General features: G+C 34.6%; 1 protein-coding gene across 12 annotated transcripts in view; it reads left to right on the top strand.

Annotated features, from left to right (window-relative positions):
* LOC100114234 (cGMP-dependent protein kinase) overlaps positions 1 to 16,477 on the top strand; it is a 474,555-nt gene that overhangs the window by 368,626 nt on the left and 89,452 nt on the right. For all 12 annotated transcript variants that reach the window (XM_032601578.1, XM_032601577.1, XM_031925292.2 and 9 more), the window contains 3 exon segments: positions 15,556 to 15,894; positions 15,964 to 16,203; positions 16,281 to 16,347. In XM_032601578.1, coding sequence (XP_032457469.1) covers positions 15,556 to 15,894; positions 15,964 to 16,203; positions 16,281 to 16,347 — 646 coding nt within the window.

The following is a 16,477-nucleotide window of genomic DNA, read 5'->3' as shown; positions in this document are numbered from 1 at the left end:
ATCTTAGTTTATGTAGAACCGTTTCGAAGATCGTACTAACGTGTAGTGTCTGTAGTGTAGAATTACTAGCCGCTCGTGCGGTCTATGCTGGGCCCTTTTATATCATGTAGTCGCTTTTGAGATAAGTTGGTGTGTAGGTGAGACAGAGGTGTGTGATGGCTTCTTTAGCGGAGAGGTCCAATAAAAAGGCTTAGTTCCTCTGTGTCGTCATTTTCGTGAGCTCGCTATCACACGTACATAGGGTCTAATCCCCTTCCTAGGCCATTTCCCCGCTTGTGCATTTCTTATACTTATTATTCTTGGAAATTCGGTTCCTGTTGCTAGCCGGATTCTCCTCTTTTGGTTGTTGTTTGTCGTTCCGAGTCGTGCCGTGCCCTGCTTTGAGGTATGCGACTGCTTGTTTGCACAGCTGTGGAGTGCTGGTGGCTACTTGCTTGATTCTTGTTTTACGTTGAAGAATATTCGCAGCTCATGTCGCTTTTATTTGAGTGCGTATATATGGCCGTTTAGTTTTCTGTAATCAGGCCACCTCTCTTCTTCGTTTGCTAAGACTTCTGGCTCGTGGCTGGTGCAGGGCGTTACGCCTTTCCGTGTGTGTATTAGTGCGCCTCTTGTAGATGTTTGTGTGTGCGTTTCTGGTAGCTTGTAGTGTTTGTTTTATGATGCTGTGATTTGGGGATTCGCGCTCTTATTAATAGTTTTGTTGTTGATTATTCGATTTGGTTGTCGTTAGTTTCGATAAAGTCTCTCTCGATTTCGTCGTCTCTCGTCTTCTCGCGTTTCTGTATAATGTTTTCGTAGTGCATTCTATTGAGTTTAAGTGAGTCATCATGTTCTCTGACTCTATGCTATTCGGTCTCTTTATTTATGCTGTTGTCGTCGGCTGCTCCCTCACTGACGCTGTAACTTAGTGGGATTCTGTGCTAATATTAGTTTTGATATTATTTTATACTGAAAGTAGAAATGCGAAATTTTTTAGCATTTCACAATATGAAATGCCTAATGCTTTGTGTATTCATGCATATCATTAGATGTTTTCTGCAGTTTTGGTCGAGATCAAAGGGATGCTGCAGATAATTGTATTGTGCTGAATGATCTTTCTTTTAAAACTATGTGTTTGCAAATATAAAATGACGATAGCTGTATTGTATTATGCATATTACAAGATGTAATCTGCAGATTTTGTCCAGATGAAAAAGATGCTGCAAATAGTTATTTGTGCAGGTATGCTTTTATCAAATTCATGTGCTTGTAACCATGAAATTACGAATGCAGTATGTTTTCATGTACATCACAAAATGTTATCTGCAGATTTGGTTTTGATAAAAGGTATTCTGCGAATAGTTATTTGTGCAGGTGTGATTTTTATTATTGAGCTATGTAGTTGTAAATATGAAATGACGAATGCTGTATGTATTCATGTATATCACAAGATGTAATCTGCGCATTTTGTATAGATAAAAGAGATGCTGCAAATAATTATTCGTGCAGATTTTATCTGATAAGGGTTTTGATAAGGGTAAAGAACTTGTCAATTGTGAGATTCAAGAAATTTTGAAAAAACATGGTATAACGTGGTACAGAGTGGCGCGTAGTCTTGATAGTGAGGCGGCTATTAGGGAAAGATTTATATGAACTATAAAAGGGAGAATTCAAAGATATACTACACACTAAAATACGCGACGATACATCGATATTTTGCTAAACATAATAGAACCGTATAATAATACCAAACATTTAGCGACAAAGATGACACCTGCATCTGTGACTGTTCAATGCTACCAAGGCTTGTTACTAATGCTACCAAGTCCTGAAAATCTAAAAGAACGATATGATCATCATGGTAGGAGTCCGGTTAAATATAAGCCCGGACAGCTGGTACGATTCAGCCGTGCGCAGAACGTTTTTGCGAAAGGATACGAGAGTGTCTGGTCACTAGAGATATTCAAGATTACTCAAGTTTCGGAGACGCGTCAACCACTAGTGTACTATCTACAAGATCTACGAAAAGAAAAATATGTACTGGTGAAAAAGATGCCGTATAATCCCGTGGAGAATATTACTTTGATAGAAAATACAAAATATGATTTTATGGATTAAAATGGAATAATACTGGACACTTTAAGTAGAGGTGCATCTTAACTACACCCAGAAGTTTATGAAGATATAGAGTCCTTGGTGAGTAAATTGAACAAATTAGTTTGTGTAAAGAACCACCTGGAATGCAAACTTTAGCATGGAGGCTATGTCAATCAATAGAGTCTGCGCAGAGAGTACATGCCCAGGATTGCCATATGAAGTATGTTTAGCCGGAAAATTACAAAAAATCTTAGGATTTGAAGCCAGAAATCTTGTCTTTGGGAGGAACGAGTCGATTGAGGTCAATCGACTAGCCCACCTCTCCTATGCTTTACCGTCCATGCTTATGATCTATACCGACATTTGCGAGCCTTACGTAACCGGCGATATCCAATCACGGCTTTTAAGATCGTTTTCGATTAATATGGATAGCTACCCCTATACCTGTACGGAAATTAAAAGTTTTTCCCCACCCATGTACCTACCTCTATTATTCGGCTTAATTCAGACCGTTGAAATTGATATAAGTTATCAACATCGGCATCCTATACCATTTGACAATAGAACTCTGACAGTGACACTTCTTTTTTAAAAGTTGACGATTAAGAACTGCTGAATGGACAGATAAGAAGCATACTTAAACACACAAGCTGGGTACATTAACAGCGGTGGTGTCAGACGGGTATACATTGGCGCCCTATATCAGAAAGGTTATGGTGGTATTGGTTCTTCTTCGGCTGGTATATTTCGATGTGTAATACTGCTTTTGATACGTGGAGCCAAAGCTGTTTGCAAGGAGGCATTGCGTTCGGGGATGAACATAATGTCTGTCGTAACAATGAATAATACTCCTATTAAAGGGTCGTTTCACAATCGTATTAGAGAATCCGATGAAACTCTCAAGAGGAAAGCTGAAGAGAAATTGGATAACTAAATGGAGGGGTCAGGATATAAACGGTTGCGTCGCGGCCGAGCCAATGCTTGGTGGGCCTCGTAGCATCGTAAAACGTGAAAAGACTACAAAAAAAACATATAGGTTTCCAAAAGTCGTATAAGAGCTAAAAGAGATAAATTGAGAAGCGCTAAGAAGCAGGAGAAGAAGAATAAGAAAAGACAATTAAAAAGAACAAAAAGAAAAGGGTAACCAGAGCCATTCTTGATAGCTCCTTGAGAAAAAATGGCGTTTTTACATACCCAGTCGTGTGATTGTGTAAAATCGGAGCTGCTCAATCCTTTTAATTTTGAACACTTCAATATGAATTTTTTTGTTTATATGTTGACGGTATACAGATACAATCGAAACCTTTACAACCAGATCTTAAAACAAATAAATTATAAGTTGATGCGTATCACACCTTATATTCGGGTACAGGTATACATGTTCTTAATGAAGGTAATCAAATCAAGCGAGAGTCATATCCGGATGTGTATTGTCTATTCGCATTTGATTTGACACCCGATTCGTCTGCTAATAATAACACTCATTGGAATTTAATAAAGCATGGCAGTGTTTGATTAATTATACGGTTTAATTGTATGATCCTTTGGCTAATACTGTCAATCGCATTGTTTACACAGAATACAACAATATCTTGGAAATAAATGCATCGCGTCAAACGATCATGGACTTTAGCGATTAAAATTTTCACATGCAGACATTGCTTTCTAATATTATATATACTGGATAATAGTATAGCTTGTTAGGCTGTCGTGCCTTGTCTCTCGAATGCTGTGAAAAATCTTTAAAAAAATGGACATCATCATTGAATTTAGAAAATGATAGCACCTGTCCTGTTTTTGATTGTTTATCGTCCAATGCATATCGTATATATCACGCTGTTAAATCCTTCTACCAAAGATATGGATGTGCATTGAATAACGCTAAGTACTTAAAAAATTGTTTGCTCTTACAAGAACACCGATACTTTCATCCTGCGGAGTAAATTTGTGATTGTCAGCCTTAAATATTGAAAATTCTATCATGCATGCAATCGCACTCTGTAGGTGTATTTCCTGCGGACCAGATACCTCGTGTGTGGTCTAAACCAGTTGCGTTTGTTGTAAATACTGACGATCATACTAAACCAGGAATGCATTGGGTTTCTGTACACGTTAGCAAATCGGGTAATACTAACAAGGAAAGGTACCCAACCCGAACTCACCGATTTTGATGATTTTCATATATGTTGTAGAACATAAAAAAACAAGAGACACGTATTTTTTTTATCGGCTAATTTTCACTTTTAAGGGGTAAAAACCTCCCCTAAAGTTAACCCCCAAAAAGCGTTTTTTTTAAATATCTCGGCTTAAAATTAATATTTTTCAATGAAACAAATTGGAGGTTATTTCTTACAAAAAGAGCAAGTATTTCATGGTGATTTGAAGAGTAAGGGTAGCAGCCCCTATTTTTTAGGGGTTGAAAACATATATTTTTTGGCATAATTTTATAATAAAAATGTTTAAACCGACTAAAAAAAATTGGAAAAAATTTGTAAACATCTATAATAAACAAATTAAGTTTTTCGGTTTTTTCATAGATACTTCCCCTTAGGGGGGTAAACCACCCCTAACACAAAATAACTATAAGTATACTTCAATCCATAATATTTTGTAGAAGGTTTGTATATAGAGGTTTTCGAGGTCGCTGATTACAAATCTGTTATCAGATTTTGAAAATTCAAACTGGCGGATCCAATATGGTGGACGGAAATATCGAAAAAAAATTTTAACTTTCAAAAAAACTTGTTTACAAATGTGTGATCTTTGTAGCCTGTACATGTGAACTAAAGAGCCTTAAACCCTAAACCCCTAAAGAACAAATAGGCTAAATGGTTGTGCATTTTAACCAAACGACTCCAAACCCCTAACCTCCAGACAAGCCGAAGGCCTATGCTTTACCGTAGACACGAGTATAGACATATTACCGATATTTTATTCTATCATTTTGTATGTAACAAATAACGTCTCGTTTTGTTTCAATCAAAGATTATTTATTTTTCTGCTTTTATAAATTAGCATAATTTCAAAAGTAATTTCATAAATTATAAAGTATTTCATAAATTGCATAATTATATAATTTTATAAATTCAAAAAGTCCACACTTTTTTGCAAATGAAAAAACATAGGTTAATAAAATTAGTTTATCAAACTCTTTTGCGTTTTGTAATAAAATTTAATGTTGTCAAACTTTGGAGTTTTTCATTGTTACAATTATTTCGTAAGCCGAAAGTTTTTTAGATGAATTCTCGAAGTAATGATTATTGTATCTATAGTAAAATATTTACAGTCTGGAATTCCATAATAATACTATTTGCAACGATTTAATGAATTTATCAAAAAATCTAAATTTAATAATAAATAATATTCTAATTATTATTATTATTTTTCATTATCATTGCTATTATCAGTATTACTGTTATTATTGCTATTGCAATTATGCTTATTCTTCTTCTTCTTATTATTATTATTATATTACTATGATAATTTTTGTTATTGGTAAAAATACATAAAAGAATATTAATACTCGAACTTCATTTGCAATTAAAGAACACGTTGTTATTGAAAGGGAATTTTATATGCATTCATTAGTTTAATGAATGTTATCGTACATTCAATGATAATTCCACAGATAAATGTCTTTCACTCATAAAAGTTGTTGACAATATGTGCGAATTAGTATGTTCTTTTTTTAGATTGTTTTCATCGAGTGTTTACCTCAGCTGCCTGTGTTATTTTTTAGGCAGTGAGTGAGTTTTGTGGGTATTCTAGTTCGATGCCGGAAAGCACGAATAGTACGTCTTTTTGTTTGTCAGTGGTATCATACAGTTGTAGAAAATTTTCTTTAGTGATTTTATATAGATTTACATTATTCAATTTCAAAGTGATAAAAGTTGAATAAAACCAAAAATAGAGTTTTCCGAACATCACAAAGTGGAACGAGAATTCTTCTCCAATGCATAAATTAATGATTTGATTCAATTTACATTCACTCGTTTTATTCTGGTAGAAATGTAGCAGTCGTGCCTTACATGCAAAAACACAGCTTGTATAAATTTTACCGCTTGTTTTCATTTTAGATTGAAAAATGAAAATTAATCCGTTAAACGTTCTAAACTTATTATTAGCATACTTTCAAGCGTTAAACATACCAGATAGTGTCACGAATTATCACGAAACAGAGTTGGCCGAAAAAATAAAAGAAATTTTAATAGATGCAACACATGATTTCAACGATGTAGAAATGATTACTGATGACTCTTTGGATTTTCAAGAAGAGTATAAAGACCATAATGCGGAAATAATTGAAGATGAAGTGCAACATCATTTTCCTGATCCGGATATAGCACCAACAAATCAATGTACAGCAGATAATGAAGAACTAGATTTTGAATACAAAAAAAGAGCTGTAGAATTTTGGAGAAGTAGCAAAACGAAGCAAAATTTAAGTCTCAAAACAGTGCAAAACAGATTCAAAAAAGTATCATCTATTAGTCAGCTACGTCGTTGGGCTCATTCAATTAATAAAGGTGGCACGTATAGAGAAAAAGTAGCACAAATTTGTCAGTATACCCTGGATAATTTTCAAGCAGCTCTCGACAGTGGTTCAATTATCCATGATGAAGATATAATTCGATGGGCCTTACAAGCTAAAAAAGAAATTGGTTTTGATGATATTAGATTCAAAGCTTCTAAACATTGGTTACTCAAATTTAAGCGAGCACACCGAATAGTTTCTAGGAAAATAAATAAGTTCATAACAAGAAAAACACTAGAAAGTAGTGCAGAACTTACGGCTAAAGCTGAAGCATTTATCGATGACGTTAAATCGTGTATACCAAGGATTGGACTCGAAAATTTGTATAATACAGATCAGAGCGGATTTCAGCTAGAAATGCATTCTGGAAGAACATTAGCAGTAGAAGGAGAAAAGCAAGTGCAATGTCTGGTACAGTCAATTTCAGCAACAACGCATAGTTATACTATACAGCCACTAATATCAGCTACTGGACAACTGTTGTCACCGCTATTTCTTGTTTATAGGAACCAAGTGGCAAGTTTGGCCCTATTGTAGAACAAAACATATTTAGACCAGAAAACGTGTACGTGGAAGCATCCAAATCTGGAAAATTAACAACAAGTAAGGGAACTAATAACAATTTTTACATTGTAATATCGTTGATCAGTTAATTAGTAAGTCGTTTAATTGCAGATCACTTCAAAATCTGGTTGGAAAAAATATTTTATCCCTATGTAGGCCATCACTCAATACTATTACTTGATTCTTGGAGTGGTCATTGTGACAAAGTTATAGAAGAAACAATGCCACAAAATAAAATTATTAACATAAAAAAATTCCAACTGGAACCACAGGAAAGATACAACCACTTGATGTCTATGGATTCCGTATTTGGAAAAACTTTGTCCGAACATTTTCTGATAATGTAATGTTAATGGATCATGATATGAATTTACATGTGAGAAATAATATAATTAAACTTCAATCATTGGTTCACAACCAACTGTCTTCACCGAGATATATAGATTTGTTTAAATATTCCTGGTATAAAAGCGGTTACGTCAATGAAAAACCAGATAAATTTGATAATCCTATAGATTTCAGTTTTGGAAAGTCTTGTGCAACACATTGTGAAATAGAAGGGTGCACAAACATTGCAATTGTACGATGTGGTTGGTGCAAAAAAGCATTGTGCTTTAAACACTTTTATGAGGACTACCATTATTGTAAAAACATCGTAAAATAATATATTTTATGCTCAATACAAAAAATGCACTATGGCAAAAGATAAAAGATTGTAGATTATTATTATACTCTAATATTATAAACAAAAATACATTATAAGTTGAATTTACAATAAAGGAATTTCAATAACATTCTGATAACAATTTCTACGGAAATTATAAAACTGCTTCACACACAGAATTTTCTTGTTTACAAATTTAGGAATTTGAGGTGGTTTGGTTAAAAAGCACAACCATTTAGCCTATTTGTTCTTTAGGGGTTTAGGGTTTAAGGCTCTTTAGTTCACATGTACAGGCTACAAAGATAACACATTTAAAACAAGTTAAAATTTTTTTTCGACATTTTCGTCCACCACATTGGTTCCGCCATTTTGAATTTTCAAAATCTGATATCAGATTTGCAAAGAGCGATCTCGAAAACCCTTATATACAAACCTTCTACAAAATATTATGGATTGAAGTATACTTATAGTCATTTTGTGTTAGGGGTGGTTTACCCCCTAAAAGGTAGTATCTATGAAAAAATCGAAAAACTTAATTTGTTTATTATAGATGTTTACAAATTTTTTCCAATTTTTTTAGTCGTTTAAAACTTTTTTATTATATAAAATTTTTTTTCGATATTTCCGTCCTATTGGTTCCGCCATTTTGAATTTTCAAAATCTGATAACAGATTTGTAATCAGCGACCTCGAAAACCTCTATATACAAACTTTCTACGAAATATTATGTATTGAATTACATATTTACAGTTATTTTGTGTTAGGGGTGGTTTACCCCCTTAGGGGTAATATTTATGAAAACACCGAAAGACGTCAACTAAATTTTGTTATTAAGGATGTTTAAACATTTTTTCCAATTTTTTTAGTCGGTTTAAACATTTTTATTATAAAATTATGCCAAAAAATATATGTTTTCAACCCCTAAAAAATAGGGGATGCTACTCTTACTCTTCAAATCACCATGAAATACCTGCTCTTTTTGTAAGAAATAACCTCCAATTTGTTTCATTGAAAAATATTAATTTTAAGCCGAGATATTTAAAAAAAACGCTTTTTGGGGGTTAACTTTAGGGGAGGTTTTTACCCCTTAAAAGTGAAAATTAGCCGATAAAAAAAAATACGTGTCTCTTATTTTTTTATGTTCTACAACATATATGAAAATCATCAAAATCGGTGAGTTCGGGTTGGGTACCTTTCCTTGTAAGTATTTTGATAGTTTTGGTATGCGACCGTACTGGCTCACATTAATCGTTTGCGAAAAAATTATTAACAGTTTCGATGAAATGCGGTTCGCCTGCAGCATAAGTCATCTAATGTATCCTGTTTGCGAACAATATTGTATTATGTTTTTACATTATATGTGTGATGGATCAGGTTTCAAAAAGTTTTTTCATAATTTCTCCGATAACTTGAAAACAATGATAAAATAGTTAGAAAGTTTGTGAAATACGAGAAAAATGCTGACAGAGATTTTGTTGGAAACGGCGGTTGTATAGTCAGATGTTTACAAAGCAGCAACTCTAAAATGTGATTGTTGTAACACTAACCTACTGGTATTCTTCTTCTTACATTCCAAATAATTTGATACTTGTCATGCGTTGGTAATGTTCACTTTGTTCATGAAGCGTTTGCGCTTTCCACCTCCGTCTTACATTGACCAAGAGTATATTAAGGCTTGACTCCAGAGCGCTGCACAGCATTCATTCAAGAACAGTCGAGGATATTAGTGAGCTCAGAAAATAAAAAAGATATAAAAAATAGAGCATCAAGAAGCATCCATTAACCATCAACCACACCGGTTGTTTTGCGCCTTCTACCGGCTCAACAAGTCTTATTCGAAGAAGGTTATCGTCGTCTGGAATACGATTTTTTTAGCGATCAATACTTCAATAAACCAGTGATGCGATTATTAAATTTGGACTACACTAGTATCGCTTTCTCATACGACAGGTGGCAATAACTGGTCAAATTTCGCTAAAATCTCCAATTATTTTTCTAAAGTATATAACGAGTTATATACACACATACACACACACATATATATATATATATATATATATATATATATATATATATATGTGGTTCTCTGTGAAATCGAAGATAAAAATTTTAATTTTTGCCCAAACTGTGTGTGTGTGTGTGTGTATATATATATATATATATATATATATATATATATATATATATATATTCTATAAGTCGAACCTGATTCCCACAAAAAATTTCAGCGCGATTCCTTCATTTGCCTTCGAGTTCTAGCTGGTCAAAGTTGAGGTTTTAAGCAATTTTTGCATTTTTTGCCTATTTTCAATGATTTGTAGCTCGTAAGGGATGCATTTTTAACTAAAACTACCTAAATACTTTTTTCTGTGAAATTTTTTGAAATTTTTAATAAAAATACTTTTAAGGCCCTATATACAGGGTGACCCATTTTAATCGCCGCACCCGAATTTCTCGGAACCTAAGCTAGATAGAGAAAAACGGTTCAAACAAAAGTTATAGGGGACAAAGGTGGTCACACAATGGCGCTAACGTTTTTGACCTTGAACTTGACTTTTAAGGTTATTTCAAGGTCAAAGTGGTTTTTTCATACTCCACATCCCCCAGTTCCACACATGCCTACACCACGCATGCTAATCCCACATACCCCAAACCCATACATCCTGAACCCTGAAAATTTGTTCTCAAGGGCAAAATGGTTTGTTAACGGAATCTTTAAGATCGTTGAAGCTTCTGTTATAAATTTATTAACCTTAGTTTTTGCGCTACCCAGAAACAACGATGTGGACGTAGTAAGGATTGTTTCCTTTGGGGTGCTTGATTAAAGTGAGTCCCCTTGCTTCTCACTGTTCGGGGTGCTTGATTAAAGTGAGTCCCCTCGCCTCTCACTAATGTAAATAATTTTTTAATTAACCTCAAAGCAAGTGTTCGAAATTACGACCATTTGCTTCAAGGCACATAGTCAAACGCCTTTGAAAATGGCGAACGGTGTTTTGCAAAGTTTGTCTCGGAATGGCAGTGCATGCTCGACGAATCCTATCCTGCATATCTGTAAATGCATAAAAACAGTATTTTTTAAATACCCCCATAAATAGAAATTTGGTGATGTAAGATCGGGTGAGCAAGCAGGCCAGTTAACCGGACCTCCACAACCAATCCATCTGTTACCATAGTGCTCATTTTAAAAAAGCCTTACAATTCGCGCGAAATGTGGTGCTGCGCAGTCCTGCTGGAGCCACATTCTTCGTCGCGTTTCTAAATCAACATCTTCCATCAATCCAGGTAGTTCATCTCTTATTAGCATCAAATAGGTATGTTGATTTACATTTTCTTCAAAAAAATAAGGGCCGATCCATTGATAATCCCGCACCATACCACAATACCCCAACGTCTTTGATGGTTTAGAGTTCTGACCTAATGAGGATTCACATCAGACCAATAATGGCAATTATGCCTATTCAGTTCCCCATCACTTTGAAATTTTGCCTCATCAGAAAAAAGAACAAAGTTAAAAAAGTCGGATCATTTTCTATCATTTGTAAAGCCCACTGGCAAAACACAATACGCTGTTGGAAATGCTCAAACTGTAGCTCTTGAACCAAAGTAATATGATATGCGTGATGTTGAAGCACCTTCATAATTCTTAAAAAAGTATTTCTTGGAATACCAATTTCCCTTTCGACTCGACGAGCGCTAATGTGTGGGTCAAGATGAATTATTGCAAGGGTAGTTACAACTCGAATATCATTTACATCATACGCATGGAGACTACGTTGACGAACCATGTGTCCACCACGAGCTCTTTGAGTTAAACGTCTGATAGCTCTATCGTCAGGGTGTCGTCTATCAGGATAGTGTTCAGCATAAAGTCTTGTCACACCACGATAATTATTTTGGCTTTCTCCTAAAACCAAAATCATATCAACGATCTCGTTGGGCGGATAGTCAGCCATTTCAGAGCCAGCTATTGATTACTATTAAATTTAAATAGTAAAATGGTATCAAAAATATTAATAATTATAAGGCTCGCCCGTATACGGTCGCGCCTAAAAAGGAAAAACGTTGGAAAATTACGGTAACTTTATTTAGCTAACTGTAATTGCTATAATTATTTCGTTTGTCACACTTTATTAATTTTAAATTTTAAATTAAAATAAACGTTAAAACATTAAAGGTATTCAATTCAATGAAGCATCATTTCTTATTTTGATTGCAAATAAAACTAAAACTTCCTTTTATTTTTTTGTTTTATGTAAATAATGTGAATTAGTAACGTTCGAATTTCATAAATACTAATTTTGATAATGTAATCATTAAAAACACATCTACGAAGAAAATAGGTTCCGTCAATGGTTCTTTTAATTAAATCTGAACTGCACGCCGATTTTAAGATTTTCCGCCCATTTTTAATATTAAGTTTTTTTTTAATAGCTCGATTCTAAAAAAAATAGCTTCGATGATTTTTGTACAAAATAAAAGGGGAGGCAAGGGGACTCACTTTAATCAAGCACCCCGAACAGTGAGAGGCGAGGGAACTCACTTTAATCAAGCACCCCGAACGGTGAGAGAGGCAAGGGGACTCACTTTAATCACTTTAAGTGTAGGTGGTAAGGATGTGCGAGTTTGAGTTTTGTTTACTAGGATGTGAAAGTTTTGGGTTTGGGGTGTTTGGGTTCCCCTATTAAGCCGAAGCTCAATTTGAACCAGCTTAGCCTGTGGTTCATGGAAAAAACTGATTTTAAACGTACTTTTCGGAGTTTGACCTTGATTTGACCTTGAAATAACCTTGAAGGTCAAGTTCAAGGTCAAAAACGTTAGCGCCATTGTGTGACCCCCTTTGTCCCCTACAACTTTTGTTTGAACCGTTTTTCTCTATCTAGCTTAGGTTCCGAGAAATTCGGGTGCGGCGATTAAAATGGGTCACCCTGTATATGTTAAGGCTACCTTATTGGCATTTTAAACATTGAAATATGAAAATCTGAATGTTTGATCCGGACTCCCTCAATGAAGTAAAAAGATACCTTTTTATAGTAAAAAAGTAGCTGTAAAGTTTCAGAATGGGCCTGACCTTCTACAAGTAGAAAACAAACATGATATAATAGGTAATAAGTGGTATTACATGCAAATTTGACACTTATAACCTAGTATATTTCATGTCTACCGATACGATACCCGATACAAACACATGTTGGCTGACCTCCAATAAAAAGAGGCCGGAATCGAAGTGTGCGGTAAAGGTAAACAGCTGACCGCACCCCGGAGTATTCCTTACGACCAATGCCGGGGTGGATCAAGAACAGTGAAAGAAGGGTTTCATTGGTGAACTCTTATCGGTTCCGGTTTGTAGCGGTTGCTCTGAGGCGCAACCAGCGGGTTTGCACTGAGGAGGTGCGTTTAGAGGGTAGTCCAAAGGTTAGCGGGAGCCTTACACTCAGGGTAAAACCAGGTTGGCGATCAAGCGCTTTCAGAAAAAAAATTATTATTATTTTTATTATTATTTATTTATTTATTTTATTTTTTATTTATTTATGACCATATACATTAAACTTTTTAAGGCTTCCTATAGAGGCAAACAAGTTGCCTGTACATAGGTATAGTACAATAATTACAAAGATAACTTAAAAACTAAAATTAATCTATTAATATTGTTCCTTTTTGCACTGATAACAGAAGTTAAAGTAGTGTCTCTTATTCTTATTCATTTCATACTATTAGATTTCTTATGAAATCCTTTTATTTATTTTTAATACTTACTTTTCTAACTGTTAACTCTTTGAGATTATTAGAGACTAGATTACAGATTTTCACAGCCATGTAGTAGCTGCTTTTCTTACTAGTAGTTTTCGTATTTTTACTATAAATATCTCTTAGTTTTCTATAGTGAAATGTTATTGCTTCAATTCGAAACAATTGCCTAACTAGTAGTGGAAAATTTTGTGTTTTAAAATGATTTCTGTTAATAATTTTTAATAACTTCTTTTGTACTTCTTGTATTGGGCGAGACTTGGTGTCATTCGGATTTTCTGGATTATTTCGTGTGCTCACGACAATAATCTAAGATTCAGGCTCCGGTGCTGCTAACTAGTCGTCCCGTGAGCTCACTAGACGATTTCGTCGGTGAGGGTCCATCTCTGGCTCTCCCTGCTGTATCGTATGCTCACGGTACTGCCTAGATCGGAAGCTCGAGTAGAACTGCCCGTTGCGCCACGCGGTCGGCCTTATAAAGCCACGCGGCGCGAGTGTGGATAGGTGCGTTCGCGGCATTCCGCAAGCGCCGCTCCCGCCGCCTGGCACGTTACGGCTTAGTCGCTAGTCGGCCTCCGCAGTCCGCGCTCGTGCGAACTTGCCTTTCGTTTGATGCGCGCGCGCTCATTACGTGTTGTGCGGATTCCCCTTTTGCGTGTTGCACGCGCGCGCTCGTCTCGCATGCCGAGTCTATTGCGGTTACCTTCACATATGTTTATGTGCAAGAATCGTGTCTCGTCACACTTTTAATTTTTGCAAAGACAAAAATGAAATATCTTGTTCTTTTTACAATAAAGTTAATGTGTATATTCCATTTCATGTTGTAATCAAAATGTAACCCTAAATATGTATGACTATCAACCCTATTTATAAAGTTGCCACCAATTTTAATATTTATATCCTCTGGAACACCATCACAGTAGTTGCCATAGATTATATATATATACAGTTTTATTTACATTTAACGATAGTTTATTGAACATCAGCCATTTGGAAACTTTGCTAAGATAAAAATTTATCTTATCCTGTGCTGCCGACCACGAGTCATTACTCGAGATGATGACCGTGTCGTCTTCATAAGACATTATAGAGTCTTTTAGCATATCTATCAGCAGGTCATTTACGTATAGGATAAATAATAAAGGACCTAAAATGGTTTCTTGCGGAAAACCTATGGAAATATCTTTGTATTCACTTTTAAAATTATCAATCTCAACGCATTGTTTCCTACCTTATAGATAACTGGTTAAGAGTTTTAATGCACATGCTTTTACCTTTCCAACTTATCCAATAACATTCTGTGATCAACAGTATTAAAAGCTTTGGCTAGATCTAGAAATGTCGTTATTATTGGTTTACTTTTGTCTAGGCTCTTGTATATAATATCCGCAAGACAATCAAGTGAATCTGTTGCTCCTCTGCCTCTGACGAAACCAAATTGTCTCTCTGATAGTATATTATGCTTCATTATAAAATTTAAAAGTCTGTTGTATATAATTTTCTCAAAGAATTTAGTTATATTCGAAATCAGTAATATTGGGCGATAGTTTGCAATACATGCACTATCTCCAGACTTATGAATTAGTACTATATCAACTCGTTTTAGCGCGTCCGGTCAAATTGATTGCTGTATACTTATATTAAAAATACGTTCCAAGGGCTTTCCCAGGAACATAACCCCACCAGCTTTTTTCTTCATTTCGTTTATTATTCTATGAATTTCGCTAATATTGGTTGGTTGTATATATATGGATTTGCTATTTCTTGCTGGCAGTCGTATTTGATCATCGCACTCATTATTTATTTAGTTACTTAAGTCTATTCCAATTTGACTAAAATAATCATTCATTTCATTCGCTATATTTGTCTTGTTTACTATTTTTTGGTTATTCACCACCATACAATCAGACATATTATAATAATTATTATTATTAACATTCCAATTGTTTTATTATTATTATTGTTTCTAGGCTTTATAAAACATATAAAGACAACAAATTTGTCTACTTTTTAATGGAAGTATGTCTTGGAGGTGACGTTTGGACTACCTTACAAAGGCGGCGTCGTTTTGATGACGAAACATCTCAGTTTATGATAGCTTGTGTAGTTGAAGCATTAGATCACCTTCATTCTATGAACATAATTTATAGAGATTTAAAACCTGAAAATTTAATGTTAGATAATCGAGGATATGTAAAACTCATTGATTTTGGATTTAGTAAAAGAATAGGTCCATCAAAAACATGGACTTTTGCTGGCACTCCAGAATATGTAGCTCCTGAAATTATACTTAATAAGGGACACGACAGGTAATACATTTAAATCATACGATGGATTTAAGTAAATAAAACAAAAATCATATGCAAATTTTATTCTAGAGCTGTTGATTATTGGGCCCTTGGAATACTAACGCACGAATTATTAATTGGCAGACCACCTTTTAGAGGACCCGATCATATGACTACTTATAATAAAATCCTAAAAGGAATAGAAGTAGCTGGAATACCTAATAATGTTAATAAGAGCGCTAATTTTTTTATTAAAAAATTGCTTCGGTCAAGTCCTTTAGAGCGATTAGGATACCAACGTAACGGTATTCAAGACATACGAGACCACAAGTATGACAATCTGATTAAAATAGATCATAATTACGTATGTAGATATTTTTAAAATTATACGTTGTATGTTTTAATAGGTGGTTTTCTAATTTTAACTGGACAGCATTACAGAGATTAACATTACCTGCTCCGATAGTACCTACAGTAAGTAAAATATTTTTAAAATTTCCTTTATACTTATATGCACTGCAAAATGAAGTACAATTTTTAGAAAATACAAAAGTTTACTTTAAAATGTTCAAATAAATATCCCCCCCCCCCCTCCTTCTCATAC

The sequence above is a fragment of the Nasonia vitripennis genome, assembly GCF_009193385.2.
Source record: "Nasonia vitripennis strain AsymCx chromosome 2 unlocalized genomic scaffold, Nvit_psr_1.1 chr2_random0009, whole genome shotgun sequence".
In the NCBI taxonomy this organism is placed as follows: Eukaryota; Metazoa; Arthropoda; class Insecta; order Hymenoptera; family Pteromalidae; genus Nasonia; species Nasonia vitripennis.
The sequence above is the reverse complement of the archived record's forward strand: the minus strand, read 5'-3'. Positions and strand labels throughout refer to the sequence as shown.